At 39.5% G+C, this 24,952-nt stretch overlaps 1 protein-coding gene and 1 long non-coding RNA gene across 4 annotated transcripts in view; both read left to right on the top strand.

Annotated features, from left to right (window-relative positions):
- LOC123954632 overlaps positions 1-9,585 on the top strand; it is a 57,391-nt gene extending 47,806 nt beyond the window's left edge. Inside the window, exon 3 of the long non-coding RNA XR_006821106.1 lies at positions 9,519-9,585. This is a non-coding gene — a long non-coding RNA (uncharacterized LOC123954632). The remainder of the gene's footprint in view (positions 1-9,518) is intronic.
- Positions 9,586-9,673: 88 nt separating this feature from the next.
- IFT81 (intraflagellar transport 81) overlaps positions 9,674-24,952 on the top strand; it is a 90,992-nt gene continuing 75,713 nt past the window's right edge. For 2 of the 3 annotated variants that reach the window (XM_046025970.1, XM_046025968.1), the window contains exons 1-8: positions 10,198-10,222; positions 12,387-12,545; positions 13,473-13,576; positions 14,121-14,301; positions 16,801-16,890; positions 19,733-19,798; positions 20,112-20,222; positions 21,578-21,662. In XM_046025970.1, coding sequence (XP_045881926.1) covers positions 12,402-12,545; positions 13,473-13,576; positions 14,121-14,301; positions 16,801-16,890; positions 19,733-19,798; positions 20,112-20,222; positions 21,578-21,662 — 781 coding nt within the window. In that variant the 5' untranslated portion in view covers positions 10,198-10,222; positions 12,387-12,401. Of the gene's footprint in view, positions 9,793-10,197; positions 10,223-12,386; positions 12,546-13,472; positions 13,577-14,120; positions 14,302-16,800; positions 16,891-19,732; positions 19,799-20,111; positions 20,223-21,577; positions 21,663-24,952 lie in introns of those variants that run through there. The other variant, XM_046025969.1, reaches the window with a different exon arrangement.

Raw genomic sequence — 24,952 nt, 5'->3', positions numbered from 1 at the left:
TCCCAGAAAGACGAGTTTGATCCTTCAGAGAAGCAATTGAAGGAATTGAGATTCGTAATCACTTAGACCCTGCTCTGGGCGAAACTCAACATTTGCAGTAGAGTGTAGTCGAGCCAGGTCAGGCTGAAATTATTAGCTGTGTGACCTTGGGCAGGTTGCCTGACCTCTCTGACTCTCAGTTTCCTTATCTGTCAAAATAGTATCAACAAATCTACTCGATACTACTCTAGTATCATAATGAAATGTTAACTCGGTAAGGGCAGGGATTATTGTCAATTATATTCACTGTTGTTTCACCAGCACCTAGAATAGTGCCTGGCACAAAGTCGCTGCTCAGATATGCATTGAATTAATTAAATGACACAGTGCTTTTGTGTGCTCAGCACCCAATATCTGATAGCTGTTTCTACCTATTTAACAGCAACAGATGTTTATTAGGCACCTATTAAGTACTGGGCTCTGTCAGGTGCTGGGGACATAGCAGTGAACAAGGCCAACAAGGTCCTTGCTCTAAGAGAGCTTATATCCTAATGGGAGGAACATACAATCAAGTAAATGAAGTGCTGAGAGCACTAAGTGCTATGGAAGAAATTTATAAAGGGATGTAGAAGAAGTGCGTTTTTTTAACCTTTTGGCTGTGACTCACAGCAAGAAATATGTTTATTGTGTGACCCAAAGAAACACATGAATTTTTATTAAATTGAAATAAAACCTCCACTAAACAATCATGGTAGAGTGTCTGTGAAGATGTCTGGCAACAATTTAGCAAACATCGTTCCTGGTATGCCCATGCTACTCCCTAATCCAGAGGTAGAGCCTGTTTCTTCTTTCCTTGAATCAGGGAAGGTCTTATGACTTGCTTTGACCAACGGGATGTAAAGGAAATGACTCCGCGTATTCTGGATCTCCACTTTAAAAAGCCTGGTGGCTCTGACTTTCATGCTTTTGGTGCCTGGCTGCCAGGTAAGGAAGCTCAGGCCAATCCACAGCCTGATAAGAGACCACAAGGAGAAAGAGCATCCATGCCAAGAGGGACCAGGAAGCAGCACTGAGGCCCTGAAAGGAGGGGAGCTCTCTTGAGTGTTCTTGCCCCGCATGAGCCCCCAGCTGAATTGGGCTGCCAGCCGACCCCGGCACATGCCGCGTGGAGCAGAAGAACTGGCCAGCTGAGCCCAGCCAACCCACTGCTTTGCGGGGAAGAAAAACCATGTTGTTTTTAAGCTAATAAGTTGGGAGTGGTTTGTGACACAGCAAAAATATTTCTGACACAGTAATGTTTACTCTATTCTGTGTGATATTTTCTATTCCACTTCATTTCTTCCTCCTGAATGAGGAGGCAGAGCCAGGCCAGGGCAAGATCCGGGTGAAGAACAGCCAGGCAGAAGAACAGCAGTGCCAAGGTCTTGAGGCTGGCATGGGTTTGGTGTGTGGGAGCCACAGAAGGGAGGCCGGTGGCTGGGGAGTAGATAGAGAAGGAAAGCCTGGAATGAAATGAGGCCTCATGATGTGAGCTGAAAGGAATAAAGACAGCCTGGAAGACAGGGTAGATGGGTGACCTCCCAAGGTCTGCCCATCCTTTATTTCTAATTGAGGTGAGATTCACACTGTATAAAATTAACCTTCTTAATGGGAACAATTTGATGACATTGAGTACGTTCACAGGACTGTACAACCACTACTCTATCACCAGAAGATGTCCATCACCCCGGAAGGAAATCCTGTACCCATTAAGCAGGTGCTCCACATTGTCCCCTCCCCTCACCCTTGTCAATCACCAATCTGCCTCTGTCTCTATGAATTTGCCTCTTCTAGATATTTCCTATAAAGTGAATCACATGGTGTGTGGACTTTTATGTCTGGCTTCTTTCATGTAACAAAATGTTTTCAAGGTTCATCAATGTTGTAGCATGGGTCCATACTTCTTTCTTTTTATGGTTGAATAATAAGCTGTATATTTATACCACAATTTGTTTAGCCATTCATCTGTTTGCCCATCATTTTGGCTCTCTGATTCCATCTATAGCACACTTATAGACTTTGATTTGACGTCATCAGCCCAGAAGGGAGAAAAGTTCTTGGCAACATGAAGGAGAAGGCCATTTTGTGCCCTGCTGATCTTGGCCTTTACTTGTCTCCTCCCATCAACCTTTTCCTACGTGATTTGGAGCTTCCTGATGGCCCAAAATGCAGCTCCACTGCTGGTTACCCTTAAATACTCCCCCTGAATTCTATAAATACACCAACACTCAGCTGGGAAAAAAAGAACTTGAAAGGCATTTGAAATGAAAATATACTTTTTTTCCCATCATGGGCCAAGTGTTTTCTCTATCCGCCCCCTCTGTGATTCCAGGGTAAGCACTTGGATTTTAAACCATTAGCCCTACCTGGATCAGAGAAGACTTTCCTTGGCAAAGGCCTTGTAGGCAGAGAAAGCCAGACAGCGTGTTAACACTGGCCCTCCCACACAGAAAATCCCTTTGCCTCCTGCTTCAGTGGCCTGATTTATGGTCCTTCTTTCAGATTCTGCTGAGTCGGTTTCGAGCCAGTTTAGTAGGTTGGTGAAAAGGGCTTTGGGATCAGGCCGACCCTGTCTGAATCTTGGCTCAGCCAGCTCCAAGTATGTGAACTTGGGCCCTCTAGTAACTCCCCAGGCCTCAATTTCCTTAATTATAAAATAGAAAAAGCAATACCGTCCTTGCTGACCTGTTGTGAAGATTAAATGAGATGATATGGGTGCGGGCAGAGTGCTGAAATGAAGTTGGGCCCAACTCCATGTGATGCCTAGAACTTCAGCTAGGGAGACAGAGGAGCTTGGATACATGAGGGTAGTTCGGTTCACCTCATCAGGCCTTTCTGCCCATCACTTGGACTGTATAATTGCATATATAATTCAATTTATAATTCATTCAGTCTGCCACTCCAGATCCCCACTCCGCCATTTTCTTCCTGACTCTATGTCCTGGGATCCCAGTCTGAACCAGTGACCTCAATGGGTCTTCTTACCCCCTTTGACACCCTATTGGGTTTAGCCAATGAGAGGCCAGGCTGGAGATCAGAGGGTTGAAGGAGAGTGAGGTCAAGACTGGCTGCATCTAATGGGTCCTGTTAGGCAACATTCCCATACTTCTGCTCACTCTGTCGGGCTTCTGGTGCCTGTTCCCTTCTCTCGCGGCATCAGCCTTAGGGCAGCAATGCTTGCTTTTGTTGCTGGTTCTTTTGTTAGTTCTCCTCAATCCTGCCCGTACCTTTATAAATGGTCCTTTATTAAGCTCTCCTCAATTGCATAGACTGTGCCATCTTTATCCTGCTAGGAAGCTGACAGTACAGAGATTAGCCATTTTAGAGCACCACTCAGATTTGCAAGAGGAAGAACATTATTTTTTCATTATTATTTTATCATTAACTGAAATCCAAATCTGAGATCCCTTCCTGTCATTTTTGGGCATTTCCTTCTCACACACATCCCGGGGATTGCCAAGTCCCTGGCCTCTTTTGCAGGGGCAAAGCTTCAGAGAGTCACTTGCAGTCTTCTGTCACTGGCCCATGCTGGTGACTCCTTAGTCATCCACGCATCATCCCAGACTGCCTGGTCCTTTCAGATTCAATATTGTCGATGCTTCCATGTCAGGCCTGGGACAAAGAGTGTTGGCCACACCTAGATTCACCATGTGGCTTCCTCATATTCTTCCCTTCTTAGGAGTTGCCCCAGAATGATCAACCTATGATCCTTTCTCATTCTTCTTAGCATCTTTCTTCTCTCTCTTCTGACTTTGGAAGGAATTCCTCTCTCTGCTTCTCCCTGGAGGACAGCCAGTGTAATCTATAATCTCTCCCAAAGACTTCAGACCTTCACAAAAGGCAGGAAGTATGACTTCTGATTTCAGCTTGCAAATCTCAAGGCAATGCAGATTGTTTCCAGAGAAGGAGAAACAGAAGGAGTACACACATAAATTAATATTTTAATAAATTCTGATACATATGTGAAGTATTTAATGGAGTTCCTGACATACAATAAGCACTCAATAAGTGATAACATGATTATTATTTGAGCCCAGTAGAAATTAGCTGTATCTTATATTTCAATCCATACTCGTACCCAAGGACTGCATATGAATTGCATACTATTTTGACCCCTCTACATTACCCATTAATCTTACGAAATCCACTAAAAAACTGTTTTACAAAAATGTAGCACTGCGTACACATTTTTTATTTTTTATTTTTTTGTTATTTATTTGACAGAGAGAGAGAGGGAGACAGATCACAAGTAGACAGAGCAGCAGGTGGGGCAGGGAGGGGGGGGAAGCAGGCTCCCTGCTGAGCAGAAAGCCCAATGCGGGGCTTATCCCAGGACCCTGAGATCATGACCTGAGCTGAAGGCAGAGGCTTAACCCATTAAGCCACCTAGGCTCCCCACCACACACACATTTAACAAGACCTCTGCAATCTCACCCATCCAGGTGAATGTTTCACATATTATTTATCTTTTTACCTTTTAGGAAAGCACATTCTACTACTAAACATTCCCACAAAATTAAATTGCTGGAGCCAAGGCAATTTAGGATATGGGCGAAATTCAATTCAGGTTTCCATTTAAATTCAATTTCTTTCCTCACCAAGTAACCTAGATGGCAATGGCATTAAGTGACAATTAATGAATAGCAGAATAACCCACTTCCAAATTTGTTCCTGTGTCTGGGTCATTTTTCCCAGTTTTAAAAGAATGAGATAAAGTGGGCAGTGTGCAGAGTAGCCCCAGATGGGATAGCATCTTGAAAACTGGCATTCTCTGAATACTCATGCAGAATCCAGAAATATCTCATGGTCAGGATGAAAGGTCTAAATTTAATACCAAAAACAGAAAATTGGCTTGGCTTCCCCGTACTCTGCACAGGAAAGTTCTTGTTTGGAAGTTATGAAATGAGAAGGGACTGGAGGCATTATGTTCATAGTATCCTCAGATTTTTGTGGAGACCTGGGGAGTCTGCGGATATCTCAAGACCTCACTTGGCCCACAATGGAACCCTGTAGTGAAGAAAGATGATTTGTTGGGAGGAAATCGGGGAGAAAGTTTGCACTGATATGGGTACTCTCCAGAATAAGTACAGGCTCTTTTCTTCCTCTTCTGGTTTTGCCTACCCAGCTTTTAAGATTTAACCACCTTCCCTGACTTCTGGAAGAGACATCTGTTGTTCTTGTTTGCACTGCTTCTCTACCTCTGGTAACAGAATCCAGTTCTTCCTTTTTGGGAGCAGCCCTCCTCAGACTCATCTATCAGAGTCATAGCAATTGATTCAAGAATGGCCTGACACACTTGAGACCAGTGAGGGTCATCCCTGAGAATTTGCTAGAACAGTTGGAGAAAAGATTCTAGTTTTAGTGAGGTTGCTAGGCGGGAAGAATATAAACCTCTTGCTAATAGCAGCCCATTCAGAGGGAAGTGGAGATGAAGGGAAAATGAAGGGAGAAAGAATATCAAGAATGTCCTAGATCACACCGTACCTGAAGGCAGAATATCCTTGGACTTCACAACTACATGAAATAATGACCCCCTCCTTATTTTAATTTTGTACTAAACCGAGTCTTGAAAAACACATTTTGACCGGGAGTGATTTTTTTTTTCTCCTCTGAATAACCAGAGAAGTTCACAACCATGGCTAGCCTTGCAGTATCTACAAGGTTAAATAAAGGAGTTGTAAGGGGCAGCTTCTAGTTTCTCTCACCTCCTCCACACCTGTCCCCAACTTCTTCTCCACTAGAGGCTGGTGAACTTTTAAAGCACACTTCCATTTAACAGCATCTTCTTATCAGAGGGCTTCAGGTGAGAAGCAGATTGGGTATTTTAGTGTTTTGGTAGCAAGGGACAAGTAGGTTTCAACAACAGTTTGTTGTTACAACCAAAAACTACTAAGGAATCCACCTCTTCGGTTCTGTGGTCTACAACCATGAGCACCCAAGAGGCTAAAATTAACAAAAATTCAAAGGAAAAGACAAACCCAAGAATGAATCTACCTCCCAATTACTCATGCCCCTGCTCTTCTGACTTAGCCAATGGAAGCGCTTTATCCATAAGACAGTGGAGGTATGTACACAGATGTTCATAGCACATTGTTCAGTATAACCAAAAAGCGGAAACAGTCCAAATGTCCATCAGCTGAGGAATGGATGAACAATGGACTATTATTCTGCCACAGATGGAATGAGGTACTTATACATGCTACAACACGGATGAACTTTTAAGACATCATACTAAGTGAAAGAAGCCAGACAGATACTTTAAATATTTTATTTATTTATTTGTTTATTTGACAGAGAGGTCACAAGTAGGCAGAGAGGCAGGCAGAGAGAGAGGGAGACACAGGCTCCCCACTGAGCAGAGAGCCTGATGCTCGGCTCGATCCCAGGGCCCTGAGATTGTGACCTGAGCTGAAGGCAGAGGCTTAAACCACTGAGCCACCCAGGCGCCCCCAGACAGATACTTTAATGATTCCTTTTATATGAAATATCCAGAAGCGGTATAGTCATAGAGAAGGAAAGCACATTAGTGGTTTCCAGGGGCTGTGTGGTGGCAGCTTTTTTTAAAATATTGGGAACTAGGAGATAATGGCTAAAGGGTATGGGCTCTCTTTTTGGGGTGATGAAGATGTTCTGTGATTAGATAGTGGTGATGGCTGCACAACTTTGTGAATATGCTAAAAGCCATTGAATTATGTACTTTACTTTTTATAATAATGTTCTGTAAGATTTGAGTATTGACACACATTGTTACATTGTTTTCAGGTGTACAACATAGTGCTTCAGTTTCTCTACATGTTATGCTCACCACAAGTGGAGCTACCATCAGTCACCATGTGTCACTATTGCAATGTCATTGACTATACTCTCTGTGCTATGCCTTTTATTTCCATGACTTATTCATTACTTAACTGGAAGCCTGTTTCTCCCACTCCCTTTCAACTATTTAGTCTAACCACCCCCAACCTCCCCTTTCCTCTGGCAGCCACAACTTTGTTCTCTGTATTTATAGGTATGATTTGGCTTTTTGTTTGTTTGTTCATTTGTTTTGTTTTTTAGAGTGACATATGAGTGAAATCATATGGGATTTGTCTTTTTGAGTCTGACTTATTTCACTTAGCACTATACCCTTTAGGTTCATCTTTTTCGTCCCAAATGGCAAGATCTCATCCTTTTGCATGGCTCTGTGACATTCCTGTGTGTATGTATGTGTGTGTGTGTGTATCTTTTTTATCCATTCATTTATTGGTGAACACTTGGGGTGCTTCCATACCTTGGCTAGTGTAAATAATGCTGCAGTAAACATAGATCTTTTTGAATTAGTGTAAATTATATACTTTAAATGGGTGAACTGTATGTATGTGAATTACACCTTGATGAAACTTTTTTTTTAAAGATTTTATTTATTTATTTATTTGACAGAGAGATCACTAGTAGGTAGAGAGGCATGCAGAGAGAGAGATGGGGAAGCAGGCTCCCCACTGAGCAGAGAGCCAGATGCGGGGCTCAATCCCAGGACCCTGAGGTCATGACCTGGGCAGAAGGCAGAGGCTTAATCCACTGAGCCACCCAGGCGCCCCAGAAACTTTTTTTTTTTAATAGACTCAGGGTAGGGGTAGGACTTCTTCAGAAAGACTATCTCATATAATTGGACTTCCCTTCAGCTATTAAAAATGTCAAATATTGGGGTGCCGGTCATGCTCAGGTCATGATCGCAGGGTCCTTGGATTGAGTCCTGCATCGGGCTCTCTGCCTGCTTCCTGCTGCCTCTCTGCCTACTTGTGATCTCTCCATCAAATTAAAAAAGAAAAAATGTCAAATACAGTTCAGCCAAGAGACATGTTTTGGGGTTTACAAAGAAGACTCAACATCTATGAGAAAAAAAGTCTTCATGTGGGTGGCTTGACTTGGGATGTAATCAGCCTTCAGTGTTGTGGAATTGTTGCTGAGCTCTTCTTGGACTCTTCATGAATCCATTCAAGGTTTTATCTTAAATGAATCAGGAGGTGGTAAGTCTTCCTCTGGCCTGTATCTGGGCCCTATACATATATGAGCAGGCTTCTCTGTGTCTCACTTTTTTGGTTCAAGATGGAATATAATCTTCTCAGTATGTGGATTCCAAGAAGCGTGCTGACTGGCCTCAAATTTTTCCTTGGGTTCCAGAGCAACCACATTAAACATAACATCCGTTCAAATTTGAGTGCAAAGAGTAGATTCCATCGCTTACTCCAATTTACACAGGATTGCATTCTCATAACTGAAAATTATAGTGCTTCTATAATAGCCGCAACAGGCAGAGGAGGAACTAAAAACTACCCAATAAACCACTCTTATCTTTCTACAGCCTACATCTGTAGACTCTGTAGAAGGAGCAAATCTAACCATCTCGCTTTTTTTTTTTTTTTAAGATTTTATTTATTTATTTGACAGAGAGAGATCACAAGTAGGCAGAGAGGCAGGCAGAGAGAGAGAGAGGGAAGCAGACTCGCCGCCGAGCAGAGAGCCCGATGCGGGACTCCATCCCAGGACCCTGAGATCATGACCTGAGCCGAAGGCAGCGGCTTAAACCACTGAGCCACCCAGGCGCCCCTCGCTCTTTAAAAAGTAGGGGGAAATGGTAAAATGTCCTTAGCTCTTCCAGTGTCCGGCACTGTTCTAATGACTTTACCCATTTTGACACACTTAATCCTCACATCAGCCTTTTGAGGAAAGTAGTATTATAGCCACACATTATAGAGGAGATCAGGAAAGGTCAGAGAGGTAAGGCTGCAAGATGGCAGACCCAGGTTTCAAATCCTGGTGGCCCAGAGAATCTCCTAATACACCCACCAGGATCAATTAATTATTCAGTCCCTTATATGAATCTTTTATTGTTCCTCCCAAAGTTATTTAAATTATTTAACTTTTCACGGTTTTCAGTGTTGCCTTCCCCAACTCGTCAGGACCATCTGTGAGCTGGGATGGGTCTTCGTTTTCCCCCAGGTGCCCGGCAGGATGCCCATTTCCGTTCAGTAGTCAGAAAGCAACCAGCAATGGAATCATCTTGCAATGTTCTGTTCCCTCTGCTCAAAAAAAAATATACCATGTGGCTAATTTTCACTGATCCTTAAACATCACTTTATCTGGTGGAAACCTTCCTGATTGTACGGGCCCTTAAGACCCAAATAAACTCAGGATACTTCATCTGGGCTCCCCCATTATCCTTTTGTGATGGTATTGGAGTTGCCTTTCAGTCGTCTGTCTCTTTATCCGCAGTAGACTATGCTCCTTGAAAACAGCCCTGTAGTAATTCCTGGCTTCCTTTGCATCGCCAGCAGCCAGCGCAGGGCAAGGCAAATAGGAGATGCCTCATAAGGAATTTGTTTCCCTTTTTTGTTTGTTTTATTTTGCTCTAAGACTGATACTAAATCTGTAGTTGGTTTCTTCCAAGATGTTTGGACAGGCAACTAAGTTTTCAGGGCGCGAGGAATTTCATTTTTTTCTTCTCATATTTTCCTTGCCAGCTGACATCACGAAGTACAGTGGTCTCCAGTCCTCACCGTGGCACGGGACCGGTAAACGCACTTGCACGCGGGCCCAGGACCTCACTTTGCCCCGCTGTGGGCCTCGGCCCTACCGCACCCCCGAGGGCCCCGCGGAAACGCCCCGGCCTATCCGCCGGAAGTGACGTAATCTCACAGCCTAGCAACCGTTGCCAAGGAGCTCGTCTCTAGGAACCTTGTAGAGCCTGGATGCCTCCTGCGGGGGGGAAAAGTGGTTTCTTGAGGAGAATTTGAGGTAACCTCGCCAAGACGCGCTCGGAAACTTCCCCGAAACCCCCCACTCCCCAAAAGAAAACTCCCTTCTCCTCCCCTTCCCAGTGCAGCACCTTCGCCAGGGGAGGGTCGCAGTAGTTCAGCCCCCAACGCCGGGGTCGGTGACTGCTGGGCCTCGCGGGGATCCAGGCAGTTCCCGCGAGGGTTGAGCGGTCGGGGAGCCCAAATCACCCTCCGCGAGGTGTCTGGGTCGGATGTGGGGTCCCCTGTCCCCTGTCCCGAGCCCCGGGCGCGGGGGTGGTGGGGGGACACTATTTTTGGGAATCCTAAGAGGCTGCTGGTCCCGCGCTCGCCCTGGGATCAGGGCAGCGTCGTTTCCGTCCCGAGTTGTGCCAGATAAAAGCACGTCCTGGTTTTAATTCTTCCCCCCACCCCCTTGGGCTCTTATGTGGGTAAGTGCTCGTGAATTAGTGTGGCGACTTTTCCGCTGGCAGAGGGAGAGTAATTGCTTTTGCTAATTTTAGAGCGCAGAGCCCGCTGGGCATAGACAACCTACCTGTTCAGTACATCTTTGTCCTTAGCTGGTGACCATCTGAAAGCTGGTGGGCACCTAGGGGGAACCCGACTAGTTTCTTTTCCTCTCCTGGTAACCTGTTAGTCGTTTATCCAAGTGTCTTGTTTTGAAAGGGTAAAAAAAAAATGTGTGTGTGTGCATGTATATGTTATATATTATATACATGTAACTTCTAAATCATTTATATATATATATATATGGGAAGGTTATGACGTGGATTTTTACTTAAAATATTTTTAACAACAAAAAACTTGCATCTCCGAGGTGGATTTTTATTTCATTTATGTAAAAGTTTTCCTTTTGTAGATTAAAGGAAGCCTCAAAAATTTTAAAGCACACTGGTTATCCTTTTTACTATCTTTTGACTCATTTTTTAACAATAATAATCACTTATTCTTAGTTTTAGATTTAATGTTTTACAAATATCCAGCTCCACCCACCCAATTAAAATCTATTTCAGAGCAAAATGCATGCAGCCCCAACTAATGTCTTTGATAAAATAGCATCTATTCATTTCTTAGTTAAAAACTCTTAGGGAGCACTGAAGTAATTTTTTAAAACTTCTTTTCTTAGTTCACTTTTTTAATTCCTTTTTTAAATTGCTAATTTAAAAAATTGCCTGCCTGCAAAATTTCTACCAGTCCTTCCCATATTAAACAATTGATACCTTCAAGCAGGAAACAGTAGGAACTGCGGTAAAGCTGCTTCAGCAGTCAAATAATCAGATATTTAATTTTTTAAAACTTAAGATCACCACCAGTCGACTTAGGCTATCTTTCTTTTTCTGGCCTTGGGCCTGTGAACACATTTATCCAGTCAATGGAAGAATTCAGTTTTGATGCAGTGGGTATTCACAGATAGAATTAGGCACAAAAATGTCCTCATGGAATTTACACTTTAGTAGAGAAGAGAAAACGTACATGAGTCACTAGTACAAAACAGAAAAATAACTCTAGGAGAGCAGTGCAGATTAAGTGTGGTTAGCCTCCAGGGCAGGTGCTGCTGCCGTTATTCTGATAGAGAATGTGGGAGATAGCTTAAGAATGACTTCCTGGAAGAATGTGAATTTGGAGGGCAAACCCTGAAAGACGGTTAGGATCTGCACCTGTGGAGATCAGGAGACGAACAGTTTTTCTAGGTAAGAGAACAGCATTAACTGAAGACAGGTGAAAAAACTAAGGAGCAGTAAATTTCAGTCGGGTGAAATTTAAAAGAGTGAAAGGTAACAATTTGGAAAAATGAAGGTGGGAAAACTCAATTGAGTTACATCTGAAAAATCAAAATTCAAGAAATTTGGAATTTATTTTGTGAGCAATGAGAATCACACAAACGATTTGGAATAGGAGAGGCAGGGGCCAGATAACTCGAGGCTGTTTCCTTATTGAAGGCACAGGGAAACATAGGCCTGAATTAGTCAACGGTGGCAGAGTTGATGCCTACAGTCCATAACATCAATGGGTGAAGAGTGTTTGGTGGAGGAAACCAGAAAACCGAAGAATGCACATCCAGACTGAAGCTTGCAGCCTTAGCTCGGCTTCATTTGGGTGTGGCTGTGCACAGTATGTGCCCACGGTTGCCAGATCTGATTTGGAAGAGAAACTGGATGTCTGGATTTTTAATGTAAAAAAAAAATTTCCCACTTTTTAAACGTGGGCTGCAAATTAAAAAAAAAAAAAAATTAGAAGCATGTCTGTAGCCTACCAAATTTTTACCCCTGGGTAGTTGTGGAGCTGAATGGGAGAGATGTTATTACAGGTGGGATTTATTATTCATTTGTCCATATGAACTCAGTGTTAATTCAGATGATTGCTGTCTTACCAGATGTATATACAAAACATGGTATTCAGTATTAGCAGTATATACTGTAACATTCAAAATAAAGTCTTCATATCCTGATTTCTTTCAATAAAATAACCCTTTTCACAGCATTTTGTATGCCATGGAGAATTAATACTCTTCATTCCTACTTCCTATAAACTTAATGCTAATTTTTTTCCAGAATGTTTGTTACCAGTATTGAGGAATTTTATCTCTATTTTTAGTTATAAGACCCAATTATGAGTGATCAAATCAAATTCATTGTGGACAATCTCAATAAAGAGCCTTTTAGGAAGAACTATAATTTAATCACATTTGATTCCCTGGAGCCAATGCAACTATTGCAAGTTCTCAATGATGTTCTGGCTGAAATTGACCCAAAGGTAAGAGTTTTCTCTTTCTTGTGATGAAAAGGATAACAGGAAAGCCATTTTCTGCCTCTAAATATCTGTGACTCTTGGGCCTTATTTTCCATGCCTGTAAAGCAATAATAAATGATGTTTAAGATTTCTCTACTAGCTTAAAAATTAGATTATCTGGGGCACCTGGGTGGCTCAATGGGTTAAAGCCTCCGCCTTCAGCTCAGGTCATGATCCCAGGGTCATGGGATCAAGCCCCACATCGGGCTCTCTGCTCTACGGCGAGACTCCTTCCCCCCCCCCCCCACCCCCCGCCTGCCTCTCTGCCTACTTGTGATATCTGTCCGTCAAATAAATAAATAAATAATCTTTAAAAAATTAGGTTATCTGCTTGTACCTTATTTAGAAATTATTTCTCTGTTCCAAACATAAATTTATTTGGTCCTAGAAAGAAAATGCTCTTACAAAAGGTTTTATTGTATTGCAAGTTAGGTCACGTCTCTTACACACTGGTCTTTTCCACTGGATACTTTTTAAGCTTGACATTCTTTTTTTTTTTTAAGATTTTATTTATTTATCTATTTGACAGAGACAGAGCACAAGTAGACAGAGAGGCAGGCAGAGGGAGAGGGAGAAGCAGGCTCTCCACCACGCAGGGAGCCCAATGCAGGACTCAATCCCAGGAGCCTGGGATCATGGCCTGAGCTGAAGGCAGCCACTTAACCGACTGAGCCACCCAAGCACCCCAAGCTTGACATTCTTAATACAAATCCTGATCTGACTTGTATGTACCCTCACTTGGAATCTCGGGGCCTCCATACTTAATCTGTTTTATGAGGAGATCATTGTGCCTGTTATGCTCTAGTAGAGCAATTTTGTCAGTGAGTTTAAATATTTTTCTTTGTTAGATATACAACAATAACATATTTTTTCATTTTCTTTATCTGTTAGCAAGTTGTTGATATCAGAGAGGAGATGCCAGAGCAAACAGCCAAAAGGATGTTGAGCCTTCTTGGTATCCTTAAATATAAACCTCCAGGAAATGCCACAGACATGTAAGAATTTGATCACATGTTGCTTTCTTAAAGCTGTGCTTGAATATCTAAACTTTCATGGGCTACAGTCAGTCTTTCTAGGCAATACCTGGTCTCTGTGTCAATGGCTTTAGTACGTCACTAAGTTTCAAAATAATCTTGAACTTTTAATATTATTTTGTCTTATGTGGGTCAGTTTTCTCCCCAATCAAAAAAACAGGCAAATTCCACTATTCCATTTTATCATTTATCATTTATCTGCCACCCTAGATAAAAATAATCACTTAAACTTGCCCAGTAAATGAAGTATTAAGGCAGACTACCAGTTAATGGTTCCAGTACAACCTTCTCATAGTCCAGTGATATATTCCAGGCGTAATTTTATGTTTATTGTTGATAAACAGAATGACTTTAGAATAGCCTTGTTTTTTTTTTTTTAATAGTCATGGAAAGCCATCAAGAATCTGTAAATTACTATTTGAGCTTTTATCTCTTTTCAAGGTTTATTTGTTATAAGCCAGGGGTGGAGGATGATCACCTGCATGTGTTTATTTTCTTTTTATAGGAGTACCTTTCGTCAGGGTCTGGTGATTGGAAGTAAACCTGTAATTTATCCAGTACTCCACTGGCTTCTTCAGAGGACTAATGAACTGAAAAAAAGAGCATATTTAGCTCGTTTTTTAATAAAACTTGAGGTACCAAGTGAGTTTCTTCAGGATGAAACTGTGGCTGATACCAATAAACAGGTATACAATACACAAATGGTATTTTTAAACTATCTGTAGATGTCAAGGTACACATGTTCAAATACCTGTTTGATATTTGCTTCTCTTCATTTCCAGGTGGCACCTAAGGGTAAAATGGTTAATAATGTTAAACTGTAATCACATATGAAAATATCGACTTTTGCACACAAATACCACTTCAGTGATAGAAGAAAATCCTGAAATTAGGATTTTAGAATAATTATTACTTAGGAAATATGGGTAGAGAGGATTTTAGGTTTGGGAATGCAGAGCACTTTGCTGATCAGTTAGATGATTATACAATTTGTCATCCAAATCAGAGAAAAAGGGACTATCATAATAATTACATGAAGGCAAAAGTATAAATTGACACTATCCCAGACAAATCAGGACCTGTGAGCCCCTGAGAGGGTTTTTTGTACAGGCAGAGAAGCTAGGCTTGAGATCTCAAAGGACTTCCCAGTCAGGCAGAAGATAGAGAAAGGGCCAGGAGTTAGAAATTTCAGTGTGCTTTTCTTCTAGAGTTTTAGGGTGATATTGAGTTCTGGCCTTATAGTCTTAAAGCTTTGACTACTTTTGGGGCGCCTTGGTGGCTCAGTAGGTTAAGCCTCTGACTCTTGGTTTGGCTCAGGTCACTATTTCAGTGTCCTGAGATCAGGCTTGTGCTTAGCCTGGAGTCTGCTTGGGCTTCTCTCCCTTTCCCACTCCCTCCCCACTCACAAGTGTGTATGCGCTTTCTCTTTCCTTCAGATAAATAGATAGATAGATAGGTAGATAGATAGATAAATCTTTTTGTTTTAAAGTTCTTGACTACTGAGGATTCTGGCTGGTCTGGATCTTGGTCCTGGGATTTCAAAGCACCTTGCTGATCAAAGACTATGGAAAAAGGAGATTCAGGCTTAAGATTTCAAAGGACTTTGATTTTTTTTTTTAAAGATTTTATTTATTTATTTGACAGAGAGAGATCACAAGTAGGCGGAGAGGCAGGCAGAGAGAGAGAGCAAGGGAAGCAGGCTCCCTGCTGAGCAGAGAACCCGATGCAGGGCTCGATCCCAGGACCCTGGGATCATGACCTGAGCTGAAGGCAGAGACTTTAACCCACTGAGCCACCCAGGCACCCCAGGACTTTGATTTTTTTAAAAGTGCCTGTGTTTAGCCCTCTTTACTTTTATTCTTGCTATATGCATAGACTGATTGTGCAGTTTGTTGTGAATAGTTCGTCACTCTATCCCAATAGATTATGAGGTCTGTGAAGACAGGTATCATGCCTTATCCATCTGCATTTTCCTCCAGGGTTTTGTAGAATTGTTTCTATACAGTATGTGCTTAAAATTGGGATTGAATCAGAACAATCAAAACTAAGTGGTTTTTCATCCGTTTATTTTGTTATTTTGGATAGCCATGGCAGTTAGTCAAAACAGAGTCAATATTGATCTCTTAAGACATTTTGGGTGTTGAAAGATTTATGTAAATAATCGTATCAAATGTTATAGTAGAGAATCACATGGGAGATGTCATGGGAGAATTACAACAGAAGGAGAGTACCCCAACTCCTACATTTGAAGACTTTACATAATGTAGAAAATAGAGAAGTATAAACGTGAAATATTTTCTCCTTCCTACACTCCCCCATCAATCAACTTGGTAAAAACTAATTCCTCTGGAGGAAGTTTATTAATAGCTTTTACTAAATATGCACAAATAATTAAAAGAAGAATTAATGATAAAGACATGTTTATTCTTGAAACGTGTGAGATGTAAATCTAAAATGACTTACACATTTAGCCAGTCATTTAGCACAGAACCTAATAAAAAATGCATGTTGTCTTTCTGAATGAGGAGTTCTAGAATAAATCCTGTCAGTGCTCACAAAAAGTACTATTTTTAATGAATTTTAGGTAAGAGTTGTGATTTTTTTGATTCATTCAGCTACTTTTTATTGAATATATCAGTGATGCTAGGATATAGCATCTTGATAATAGGATTCTTGTCCTCTTGACTACTGCTGTCTAATGGAGGGAGACAGACAAGTAACTAGGCAATTATAATTTTACATGATTTTTATTCTGATATCATGACATTCTGATCTAGAATAAGTATAGGACTAGAGAAGTCTTCTCTGAGGATGGTGGTATCTATGCTGAGACCTGACAGATGAACTGAAATTATCCAGGTAATGGATGAGGAAGTCATAGAGTATTCTCAGAGGTAATAGGCTTTGTAAACTGGAAGTGAGAGCATGGAGTATTCCAAGGATTGAAAGATCACCATAGCTGGAGTATAGAATGTGAGTTAGGGAAGTAACCAGAGAGGAAGATGGAGAAGTACTTAGTGACCAGATTATACACACCTACTTTTTTTGTGTCTTATATGAATGTTTCAGGATGTATTTTTTAATGCTGTTATATAATGATTTAAGTAATCACTATGAGTTAATTGATAACCTGAAAGTCTACTGGATCTTGTCATTAGTTTATAATTTTTTAATTTGTCTTTTAGTATGAAGAGCTAATGGAAGCCTTTAAAACTTTGCATAAAGAATGTGAGCAACTTAAGACATCTGGATTTTCTACAGCAGAAATAAGAAGGGTAAAGCCAAGAAAATATAGTAACGATATCTTTTTTTAGATTTGAATATTAGTTTTTCCAGCTTTGTTTTGTTAATTCAGTATGAGTCTTAAAACTAAATGGGAACTAGTGATACCAAGTGACAGATTTTCTTTTGTCTAAACTTTGCTAGGTAAATTTACCAAGGTAAATTTATAAATTTACCAAGGTAAATTCATAATATGTTCTTATGTACTATATAGATTACTAACATGGATTAAAAAAAGATTACATTGTGGGTCTTTTTCTCTTTTTATATGTAGTAAAGAATATATATTACATAAAGTATAAAGTATATATCATATATATATATAATAGAAAATAGAGATGAGAACAAAGAAGATAAAAATCATCCAATTGCTATCTGTTCAGGCTTTGTGTGTATATTTATATTGGTAGGTATTTGAGATCATACTATATACATAGTTATTTGTATCTTTCATTTTTGATAATTGCATTGGAATATATTCACATTGTTATCTTTCTAAGTATGATTTTTTTTTCTTTAGAGAGGGAATGGGGGCAGGGGCAGAGGGAGAGAGAGAATCTTAAGTAGGTTCCATGCCAGCTCAGCCCAACATGGAGCTTCATCTTAGCACCCTGAGATTATGACCTGAGCAAAAATCAAGAGTTGAATGCTTTACCAACTGAGCCACCTAAGCACCCCCTAAATATTTTTTTTTAAATTTTGGGGGTGGTGAGGCAGAGGAAGAAGAAGAGAGAGAATCTCAAGCAGGCTCCATGCCTAGCTCAGAGCCCAACATGGGGCTTGATCTTATGACCCTGAGATCATAACCTGAGCCAAAATCAAAAGTCAGCTGCTTAACCAGCTGAGCCGTCCAGATGCCCCTAAATATGATTTTTAATTACTAAATAATTTTCCATAGTATGGATAGGTTAACCATTTTTGGTTTTTTATTTTATTTTTTTGCTATTGTATAATGTTATGATTATGATTATCATATGCATACATTTATTTGGGGATATCTGTAATTGTTTCCTTAGGATAAATTTATAAAAATATTAAAGCATATGAAAATTTTTAGGACTTTTGACACATGTTACTTAATGATCTCCAAAAAAAATTTAACATTTTCACCAGGCATATAGCTTCTTTCCCTAAATATGTGCTAATTTCACCTTCATGAATTTTGTATTTTTAGAATTCCTGAGTTATTCCATGCCATCTTTATTTTCTTAATCAGGAAACAATAGAAGTTGCTTCCTTAGGGAGGCCTTCCCTGATTCCCTAGATGGATTAGTTTCTCCCAATTCTTTTTGTTTCATAATACTCATCACACTTATAATTACTTTAATGTCTGTCTTCCCAACTATCTTTATGAGGGCAAGGGCCATGGTCTTTCTTGTTCATCACCGTATCCCTAGTGTCTTTTGCAGTACTATGCACATAATAGGTTCTCAATAAAAATTTGTTGAGTGTATCAGGAATGAAAGATAAGCTCACAGTTAGTGGGGAGAAAGACCCATAAATAGGATACTTATAGTATGAAAGAAGAGTGATGGACATTCATCCACTGTTCCTCTGTTATGTCATGTGAGTAAACTGAAATGATGAAATGACCAAGAGTCTAATCATTTTATTTTCATTATTGCCAAAGTTGAATATGTTCTTTTTAGAAAATATGATAAGCAAGAAATAGAAAATAATTCACTCATAATCCCACACTGTAGAGATAAGTACTATTGACATTTTAGTGAATATATTTAAATCTTTTCCTTGTATTGTGCTATATATAAATGTTGTAATCTGCATCTTTCAGGTAATGTCATACCATGAGTTTTTCTGTTATTAAACATTCTTCTGCATAATTTATAATGACTTTCATTGTATTGTGCCACAGTTTATTTAATAATTCTCAGACATTTGGTAATTTACACATTTAGATATGACTAACATCTGTGAGACTCCTCGTAGAGAAGTCTTTGACCTTCCATGCATATTTTATTAGGACAAATTCCCAGACGTGGAATTATCAGACTTGATGGTTTATATATATATATATGCGTATATATATATATATATACATATGGAATATACCATATGGTATATATGGTGTGTGTATATGTGTGTGTATATATATATGTTTAAGACTTTTGATACTGTTCTTCCGTACCATGCTACCGGTGGTGACTAAGAGTGCCTAGTTCCTCAGATCCTAACAATACTGACTACTATGTATATTTTTCTCTTTAGTTTACTGTGATAGTTAGGCTATTAGTTTAAGTTTAGGAAGGATTTTTTGTTTTCACTAGAAAATATTATGGGGCTGATTAAAAGCAAGGCGGTTTATTTTTGAAGCCTTTAGTTTTAGGAAGGGAATTGGTTAATTGGCAAAACCAGACACAGATTTTTGTCTTGAAAACACCATAGCCTTAAAAATAATTTTGATGGGAAATTGTCAGAATATATAGTTTGATATTTAACAGAACAGATGACATGTCAGCCGCTGTTGTTCATGGTTTTAGACCTGACACTTTCCATTATAGAAGACTTTTGAAAAACTGTGTGCCCATATTTGGAATCAGAACACAAATGTGCTGGTTGGCAGCTTTACCTTGCTACGTTATAACCTGTTTTGGTTGTTTTTCTAAATGAACACTAAGCTGCCAAATAAATTATCCTGCATAAAGAACCCTAGGGGGAAATAAAAATAAAATAAAACCCTTTATCCAAAAGAGGATCTTTGTTCCTTAACGATCTGGTTTTAAGTAGGAAAATGGCTGATGCACAATCATATGAAAATTTTATTCGAATCTACAAAGAATGTTTTTTTCTTATAACGTCTCCTTGACTACTTTTTAGGATATCAGTGCAATGGAGGAAGAAAAGGATCAGCTCATTAAGAGAGTTGAACGTTTGAAGAAAAGGGTAAGGCAAGACTTAGCCCTGTAAGACTTTGGCCCCAAGTCCCAAGGACTTGCAAAGATTTAGGAATGGTAATAAGGATTAAGCAAGGCATGGGTGTACATCTGAGGATGGGCTCAAATAACATTGACAGAAGGAGAATCTCCCTAGGCAGTAGCCCAGAACTTTGAAAGACCTGGAGTCTGGAACTTTACTGTCATCTCTAGGGAGTACTGTTTGCCAAAAAGAAATGATAAGTGGATGTCTGAGTCACATGACATGCTAATTTCTTCCTTGAACTTGACAGTAACATGTACTACTTATTCCCTTACTGTAGGTGGAGACAGTTCAGAATCATCAACGGATGCTTAAAATAGCAAGGCAACTTCGAGTTGAAAAAGAGAGAGAAGAATTTCTTGCACAACAGAAACAGGAACAAAAGAATCAGGTATCCTCATTAAAGTTTATATTCTCATAATGAAAGAAATAGTCCCTTTTGATTGTTCAAATGTAAAGAAAAAAGAATTCTACAATTGTAGAAGTTTGTTTACATGATGGAATACTCTTAAGAGGATTTTGTGGCACCAACAGCAGTAATACCATTTTGGGGGTTCTGTATCCAGTTTGTATCTCTATACTACCTTTTGGCCTGTCCTTAACTCCTGTTGACCCAACATTACAGAGCATTCGTTGTAATGGCAAGCATTAAGATTAACTGCTCATAAAACTCGTAGACTCTTCTGGGGTGCCTGGGTGGCTCAGTTGCTTAAGCGTGTGCCTTCGGCTCAGGTCATGATCCGCGTCCGGGGATTGAGCCCGGAATCAGGCTCCCTGCATGGCGGAGAGCCTGCTTCTTCCTCTCCCTCTGCTTGCTCCCCCTGCGTGTGCTTGTTCTCTCTGTCAAATGAATAAATAAAATCTTTAAAAAAAATTGTAGCATCTCTAAAGAGTGTCCTGAGATTCTGGGGCTATAAGAATATCTATTTTTTATTCTGCTGATCACAGTATCCACTACAGTTTATTCCTGTGGCAAGTAAGCAAATCATGAAAAGGCTCAAAATCAACCATACTCCACATTTTTAGACTTTGCCTTAAGGCAAAAGTAATTTGACTAGAAAGGATTACTTTTACTTTATTAAAAAATATATCTTAAAACTGAGTCGGCATATATATTAAAAATATACTTCAAATCAGCTCCATTTCCTATTCAATGAGATGTTTGACTCTTTTGGAACTTGACTTGGCATTGTGGTGGTTCCACTGCGCCAGTAAGCTGCATTGCTTGGGCCCTGAATGGTACTTAGCATCAGGGTCTTATTTTAGGACATCATTTGTGAGAATGCTAATATTTCTTAGAATTAAGAAAACGAGGTTGGGGCACCTGGCTGGCTCAGTTGGTGGAGTGTGCAGCTTTTGATCTCGGGATTATGGGTTCAAGCCAGACATTGAGTGTAGAGATTACTTAAAAAGAAAAAAAGTAGAAAAAAAAAAAGAAAACCATGTTATAACAAGAAAAGCCTGGTGTGTGTATTTCTTTACCAAGTATTTTTCCTTAATTACTAAGTACAACCAATAACTAAAGATTAACTTTCTGAAAGCTTTTTTTTAAAAAAAGCTTTACATGAAAAAGTATTGAGAAAACCAGTTACATTTTGGGCTCAACACAGTAATTTTCTTAGTTCTTATTATTTGTTCTTTTTCCATCACAAGAATTGTGTGGAACTTGTATTTTTCTTTGCTTGTCTATGTGAGTGGTAGGTTTCAATAGACTAAGCAAATAATGGATCTATTTGTATTTTAAAGCTATTTCATGCAGTGCAGAGACTGCAAAGAGTACAAAATCAGCTGAAAAGTATGCGCCATGCAGCAGCAGATGCAAAGCCTGAAAGTAAGTGGAAACTATTATATGATACAGATGATCAGAGAATATTAGTTTAAGTCAGTAGTTTTCCTTAAAGCAGTCAACTCGTGGGAATTAATTATTGTCTAGTGATAGCTAAGCATTTTAGAGTGTCATTTCTTAGTTAACGAATGAGAGCTCTGTTGAAGACATCCTTTAGTTTTTACCTAGGATTTTATACTTCCCATTCACTGTTTGGTCAGAGTGAAGGGTGTGAAAACCACCATGGACGGAGGCTTTCTGGTGAAGAAGCATATGAAACACTTAGGATGGATGCTAGCAAAAAGATGGATGGAGAATAATTGTTTTAGAGCCTGGGCTATTTAAAAAAAAAAAAAAGAGTAAAATGTTGGACCCTTAAAGCTGAGTGTTTTTTCATATATTGGGTTGTTCTAATGATATTAGCTTTGCTTAGAAGATAAATTATTGTAATATTTCCAGATTACACCACCAAACCCATCCTATTTTTAACCCATTTTTAAAGTTTTTTTGTTCATCAGAAGGGAGACCACGTAAACTGGAAAAGCAGTGGAAAGCTCTCATTGGTACTGGAGAAATATTTCAGTATAAAACTATTCAAGGCGTAATTCATCTTTCTATAGTATTATATGAAATACTAATACTCTAAGCTGTAAGTCTTAGAATAAAAAAGATAGACAGTAACAAGTGTTGGCAACTGTGGAGAAAATGGAACTCTCATATGTTGCTGGTGGGAGTATGAATGTGTGACTGCTTTGAAAAACATATCTGGCAATTCCCCAGAATGTTAAACAGAGTTACCATGACCCAGCAGTTTCATTCCTAGGTATCTACACAAGGGAATTGAAAACCTGTGTCCATACAAAAATTTTTACAAAATGTTCACAACAGCCTTATTCATAATAGCCAAAAGGTGAAAACAACCCAAATGTCCCTAAACTGATGAGTGAGTAAATAAAATGTGGTATATCCGCACAATGGAATACAAAGGCATGAAGTACCAATACATACTACCACATGTATGAACCTCAAAAACATGTTACGTGAAAGAAACTAGTCACAAAAGACCACATATTATAAGATTCCATCCGTATGAAATGACCAGAATAAGCAAATCTAGAGAGATAAAATCAAACTAGTGATTGCCTGGGGGTAGGGGGTTGTAGGAGAAGACAGCTGTATGTATGTGTGGTGTGGGGAGGAAGGGAAAGCTAATTAGCATAGAGTTGTTTTCCAAGCGGATAAAAATGTTCTAAAATTGATTGTGGTGAATTTACTAAAAACCATTGAATTTACTAAAAACCATTGAATTATACACTTTTCTATGGCGTGTAAATTATATCTCAATAAAGCTCTTGAAAGAGATAATACAGTATTTCCTTAATTCTAGACACTTATTCTTTCCCATTTTAATTGTTTTTGCCTTTGGGATACATCTTAGATTTTACATACACATTTACCATGGTATTTATTACTTAATCAATGGCATCTCAGCATCAAGGAAGTATGGTATATTTAATTAATATTTGAAAAACCAATATAGTGTTGCCTACAAAGTACATGGTTAGTACATGTTAATTAGGGGCTTTCCATAGACTTTCTTACACCTCTTAGTCTTATAATTCAGGTTCAAGCAATACCTGGAAGTTGCCAGGCATTTAGTTGTTGGGGTCATTACATTCTTCATTCACTAAGCTTTCACTTTTTAGGAGAATGTTAATTTTTAGGACAAAGATTTTTTTTTTCCTTAGTATAATCTGTATCTTCTAAGTATATGTTCTTTGGATTTGATGTAGGTTCCTTCACAATTTACTGCAAAAAAGTAAGATAAATCTTCAAAAGAAACCCATTATATATATTCGTTTAAAAATTAATATCAATAAGTAATTTGTATAGGCCTACTCTTACTAAGAAAGTATTAGAACTTACCATTAATAGTGAATTTTTTTAAATGAAGGTAATGTGTATAAGAATGGAAAGATTTGGTATGCAGAAAAACAATTAGTTAATCAGTACAGTTTAATACAATTTAAAATGTTCACCTGAAAATGTTTTTCTGTAGTATCTGTTATCCTCAGTCTTATTAGGTTAGATATTTCTTGCTATTATGTTTTAATTCTGACATTCTGACAACTAAACAGAATATCCAAAGATGTTTATAGGTTTAGCAACATTTCATTTTTTTATTTGAATTGTTAGTCTTTTATTTTTCTTTGGCTTTCTAGGCTAAAGAGAAATTATCTGGGCCAGGAAATACATAATTATTCTTACTAATAAAATTCACAAATAAAATTGTGTTTATTCATCTCTTGAAATGTTGGTATAACATTAATAAAAGTAATATGCTGCTAAATAATAAAATCAATCGCATTGCTAAGTACTAATAGAAATAATTGGCTCAGGGGCGCCTGGGTGGCTCAGTGAGTTAAAGCCTCTGCCTTCGGCTCAGGTCATGATCTCAGGGTCCTGGGATCGAGCCCCACATCGGGCTCTCTGCTCTGCAGGGAGCCTGCTTCCTCCTCTCTCTCTGCGGCTTCCTCCTCTCTCTCTGCGCCTGCCTCTCTGCCTACTTGTGATCTCTGTCTGTCAAATAAATAAAATCTTTAAAAAAAAAAGGAAATAATTGGCTCAAACCTACATTGCATTAATTCAGTATTTGTTGAACATCTACTACATGTCAGGAACTGTGCTGGGTGCTAGGAATAGAAAGAAAAGATACTTAGGTTCTCACAGCTTAATACAGAACGACAGGCAGTGAACAGCAATCATGCAGCTTTACAAATTTGCTGATGAAGCTCAGCACAGGATTCTGGGGGAACAAAGAGGCAAAGCACCAAACCCTATCACAGAATCAAATGGCTTCCTGGATGAGGTGGCCCCTGAGTTAAGTTCACCTTGGAAAGGGAAGAAGTAGAAGACATTCCGTGCCAAGGCACAGTGACCTGAAAGAACATACATATAGTAGATGAAGGAGAGAGAGAAGGGTAGCCTCCTTCTGACTGCTTGTATTTGAAATGAGGCAAGAGAGGGAGGGAGCGTTCAAATGAGTGAGGAAGACAGTGCCCTGCCTAGACAGTGAGAGGGTAGTAGGGTGGGGTGATTGTGTGCTGCGGAAGAGTCAGTCAGTCAGACAATCGGAGACTGAACATCTAGGAGGAAAAGGTGAGAAGCGATAGCCGCCTTTCCCGTGTGCTGTACACTGAATGTTCTGCAGCAGTTGTTGGCATTATCAGAATCTGACTCAGCTCAACCCCAGACTAGTCACCGAGTCATAACTGGTCTATTTCCAGGCCCTAGCA

The sequence above is a fragment of the Meles meles genome, chromosome 12 (assembly GCF_922984935.1).
Source record: "Meles meles chromosome 12, mMelMel3.1 paternal haplotype, whole genome shotgun sequence".
Lineage (NCBI taxonomy): Eukaryota > Metazoa > Chordata > Mammalia > Carnivora > Mustelidae > Meles > Meles meles.
This window is presented reverse-complemented; position numbering and strand designations above follow the sequence as displayed.